Below are 5,000 nucleotides of genomic sequence, written 5' to 3' on the forward strand. Positions count from 1 at the left end.
TGTAAAGCAAATAAAAAAAAAACATCTAAATCACCGATTACTAACGCGATGCCGTAAGACAAGCCAGACACACAGTCATCACACAGACAGACAGACAGACAAACAAACCAAAAAAAAAAAAAAAAAAAAAAAAAAAAGTTAAAAAAAGTAGACAGACAGACAATCTTTCAATCCCTCCAGCAAAGACCCACAGGTCGAGAAGGAGGTCGACCGCTCGGCTCCTGTACTTCGCAAGCACAACCGACTTACATCCGGGTTGACCAGCAGGAGGTCGAAGGGGATAGCAGCTACAACGTCGATGAGGAACCAGCCCCTCAGATAGTGGAGGGCGATCTTCCCCGGATGAGATACCACCTCGTCGTTGTGGTTGACGTAAGTCGTCCGGAAGTTGATCACGATGTCAACCATAAACATGATGTCAACTGCGGGGAGGATCGGGGGTCGAGTCAGTTAGCATGGTGTGGTTTAGGTGTAATGGTAAAAAAATGTTTTTGTTTTTTTTAAGTTATCAACCTGAAAGTGTAATTTTGGGAGGATATTAGAGACAATATAAGACACACTCATGCACACAAACTAATTGCTACAGGAAGTTCTATATATATATATATATTTTTTTTTTTCTTTTTGTATCAAAGTTTTTTTATTCTATCACTATTTCCTATTTCTCTCTTCCTCAAAATCTTAAGAAGTTTCTCCCTTTCTTATCTTATCATTTGTTGTGATTACCTGCACCATCATCATTATTATTCATCAATATCACCGTCATTCAATTCATGATATGCATAATATTAACTAAGTACCAACCACACGTGTACCATCATTTATCATAAGTTATTCTCAAGTTACATCCCAGATTTAATCAGACCTGTAATTAAGTTCCCCCGCGGCCGAGGAATTAGCCAGAGTGATGAATAAACAACAAAAACAAACAAACAAGAGCTACAGTACCGAGGTATCGACCCGTGATGTGTCTTGGGGCTTGAACTTAGTCAGCCGTATTCTTAAACACTTACAACATATATATGTTTAGCTTCGGGAGTAACAAGTGGAGCTCAGTGCGATATACAACAATGGATAATAGACTGTTGATATATATTGAGTGTATTTAGTAGAATATGCCACATATATTCGGGAAGTAAAGACAATTCTCGAAATGGAAGTTGAAAAATAGATCGTTTTAACTTTTTGCTGTCCTTATACCCTTAGTGTGTTTGTCTATTGGTGTTTTCTTCATACACACAGTAATTATGACCAACAAAACCTGAATGAAAAATATGCAATTGCACTCTTTTGGTATTATTATTATACCCTTTACGTTTTATCGTGAGTGTTATGATAAAACGTAAACGTAATATAACGAACAGTATGAAAATATTGCTAATACTCGACGGGTCTGCACTGTGCAATGGTTCCCAACCTGTAGGCCGTCGCATAGCTCATAGGTGGGTTGCAGACACTTCTTGCAACTATGAAAAAGCTAACTGATACATATCAAATACACGCCTTTAGCTAAAATGATGGAATACCTCAAGATAGATAGAGAGAGAGAGAGAAGTAAGAAAGAGCGAGATCCTAACTATAAATTTGAAGGGCAGTGCTTAAGAATACCAGCAGGAATCTGTGGGTTCAAACATGTTGATTACCACCGAAAAAAAAAAAAATAAATAAACATCAAAACGCTAAGAAAGGTTGTCTATTGCAACTTTCATTGGACGATGAACATAACCTAACAACAAACAAACCCATCAACAACCTCTTTCCCCAAAAAAAGTAACTTTCAAAGGATCATTTAAAGTTAGTACATTGGAAATAGTACACTATGAATACTAATTCTGAAACGGAAAACAATTGTCAGCTCTTATTCAATTCTCTCTCTCTCTCTCTCTCTCACTCTCTCTCCTCTCCCTCTCTCTCTCTCTCTCTCTCTCTCTCTCTCTCTCTCTCTCTCTCTCTCTCTCTCTCTCTCTCTCTCTCACACACACATCAATTAATAATCACCAGTTTTATTACCGTCTTTAAGTGTTATGCACCTGTATAATGTTGCACGTCCTTTCGCTTGTGCAATAATCATGCCACGAAACAAAAGTTGCTTGGTGTCATGATACTCGTGCATGCCCCACCCCTCACCCATGCTAATGATAGTGACCATTTTCAAGTGGTCGCTATTTTTAAATGTTGGTGTTGGTGTTGGTGTTTGTGTGTGTGTGTGTGTCGGTGTGTGTGTGTGTGTGTGTGTGTGTGTGTGTGTGTGTGTGTGTGTGTGTGTGTGTGTGTGTGTGTGTGTGTGTGTGTGTGTGTGTGTGTGTGTGTGTGTGTGTGTGTGTGTGTGTGTGTGTGTGTGTGTGTGTGTGTGTGTGTGTGTGTGTGTGTGTGTGTGTGTCTTTGCAGGTGTGTGCATGTTTATGAATATGTGTGTGTGTGTATTTGTTTAAGTTCGCCCGCGTGAGTATGTGCGTGCGTATTTCCCACTTACAAGAGTGAGATGGCATTTCGTCCAACTCACCTTGTCACCATTTAGATACTGCAAACTGCAAGTATTCCTTGATCTAGCCAATGCCCGTCCTTTGGAATGACACAGCCTGTCATATGAATCCAATAACCAAATATGCAAGTTGTTTGAATACAAATTACAAGAACGGACACCAATCTATGGATTCCGAAGTGTTAAATTCGTACGATGGGCATAATGGCACTAGTATGGATGCGACATGAATGTTGATATAAAATGTTATTACATCATCATTATTGGCATTCCTTGATTTCAAATTCGATACGAGACTCAAATGGCCTGACTCTTCTGTCGCCAATAATATCATCAAACAGCTAGTCACAATAAGCAGTGTGCTAATACGAAGGGGGAATACCTTCAGCCTAATTAGTACTGGATGGCAATGCTATTTGATTTTGGAACAGAGATGGCAAATGGCAACATCTGGCAACTAGATTCCCAGTTCACATCCGCGTCAGTTTGGAATAAAATTGTTCGCCTTCAAGCGGTAATGCCATAAAGGTGAAAATAGAGTGAAAGATGATAACTACCAAGCCCCTCGTTTGGGAAAGCGTCCGTGGTATCGCTATATGTAACACGTGAGGTAACAAGGTGATGGTAACAGGGCGAAGTAACGTAAAAAAAAAGGGGGGGGGAGAGGGGGACAGAAGACGGAAGACATTTTAAAAAGAGAATGAGAACACTATAGCAAATTAATAAGCACAGCCTGTCACCACATCTATTACAATGAAAGGCCACGAACTTAAAGGATTTTCGACGAGAGAAAATCGATAGGAAATCTATCCTTTTACAGAGGGGACCCCTTGAGACATAAGTACTGCCGAATGATTTAGATCTTTTGGGAGAATTGCACGATCCACATACGCTGCAGAGGTCGTGACTGGGAGGTGGAATAGCAGATGTACAGTGGATATGGTGGATAAAAGTCGATGGAAAGTTCGTTCGCATAGAGGACACCTTTAGAGGAATATATTTCCTGCATGATTAAGCTTCTCTTAAGGAATTTAACGTGACTTGCAAAAAAGAAAGGTTGCAGGAATAAACTAAAGACTTTCCGTAGAGTTGCAGGTTGCACATACGAGGCCATGGCAGGGGAGGTGTGGAAAAGACACGACGCTTTACGAGGTTAAAGCGAGAGCTGTATTGCTACATTGCGTCATGCAATATTTCAACATTCCAATAAACAAAACTTTTTATTATTCATTTGCTAATTCAACTAAGGTCAGAGGAAGAGAATGGATTGATTAATTAAGTGTTCGTATAGATTCACCAAAGACACACAATCACACACATACAGACACACACACACACCTATCTGTCGACCTACCTATCTATATACCCCCCCCCCCCCCGCAGTGAAGTGGGCGATCTATACTTCAAATAAAAGGGGAAAGTGGTGGAAGGAGGGAAAAGGGAAAGGAACGAGGAAACGAGGGAACAAGAAAAAGTGATAATGGTTTAAGGGGAAAGGCTCTACAATAAGGAAATAAAAGAAGAGGGTTAAAAAGACGGCGATAAAAACGTTAGTGCAGAAGTGAAGCCAGGAGAAAACTGATAAAGAAATGCTTGAGAAAGAGAGGGAGAGAGAGAGAGAGAGAGAGAGAGAGAGAGAGAGAGAGAGAGAGAGAGAGAGAGAGAGAGAGAGAGAGAGAGAAAGAAGAGAAAAGAGAAGAGAAGAGAAGAAAAGAAAGAGAGAGAGAGAAGAGAGAGAGAGGGAGAAAGAGAGAGAGAGAGAGAAGAAGAGAAAGAGAGAGAGAGAGAGAGAGAGAGAGAGAGAGAGAGAGAGAGAGAGAGAGAGAGACAAAGAAAGAAAGAGAGAGAGGAGAGAGGAGAGAGAGACAAAGGAAGGAAGAAAGAGAAAGAAAGAGAGACAAAGAAAGAAAGAAAGAGAGAGAGAGAGGAGAGAGAGAGAGAGAGAAGAGAGAGAGAGAGTCAAAGAAAGAAAGAAAGAGAGAGAGGAGAGAGGAGAGAGAGACAAAGGAAGGAAGAAAGAGAAAGAAAGAGAGACAAAGAAAGAAAGAAAGAGAAAGAAAGAGAGAGAGAGAGAGAGGCTGGGCGAGAATAGAGAGAAGACAGTGAAATGGGTAAGGAGAGCAACGCGGAGTGGCAACATTGCAAGGCTTCTTCCTCAGCCCTGGTACAGACCAGCAACACGACAGGGATTCATTTGTTCTCCTTCTCTCCACTCTATGACAAAACAACTGTCAATATTGCTTTCTTCTTTTTATCATCATTATCACTAATGCTGTTTTTTTAATCGTTATTACTATTATCATCCTCATTAGCATCACTGTTACTATCACTTTCATCAGCCATTATATTGCAGAAGATAACTCTTGTTCTTAACCTCTCTTGAAATGAATCCTCAACATTTAATACTATATCGCTAAGAATATGTGGAATATAACAAATACACACAAAAAGTACCAGTGATATGCTACAATCCATTCATGTTCTCTCTAAAGAACAAGGCGTTTATATATATATTTTT

The 5,000-nt window shown here is 40.0% G+C and overlaps 1 protein-coding gene across 1 annotated transcript in view; it reads right to left on the reverse strand.

The window, feature by feature from the left end:
- Positions 1 to 5,000, reverse strand: part of sei (potassium voltage-gated channel seizure) — a gene marked incomplete in the record, with an annotated part of 926,852 nt that overhangs the window by 79,499 nt on the left and 842,353 nt on the right. Inside the window, 1 exon segment of the mRNA XM_086530922.1 lies at positions 250 to 422. Within this exon segment, the coding sequence (XP_086387048.1) occupies positions 250 to 422 (173 nt within the window).

The sequence above is a fragment of the Penaeus japonicus genome, unplaced genomic scaffold, assembly GCF_977035675.1.
Source record: "Penaeus japonicus unplaced genomic scaffold, GWHDUDI00000001_assembly GWHDUDI00000034, whole genome shotgun sequence".
Taxonomy (NCBI): Eukaryota; Metazoa; Arthropoda; class Malacostraca; order Decapoda; family Penaeidae; genus Penaeus; species Penaeus japonicus.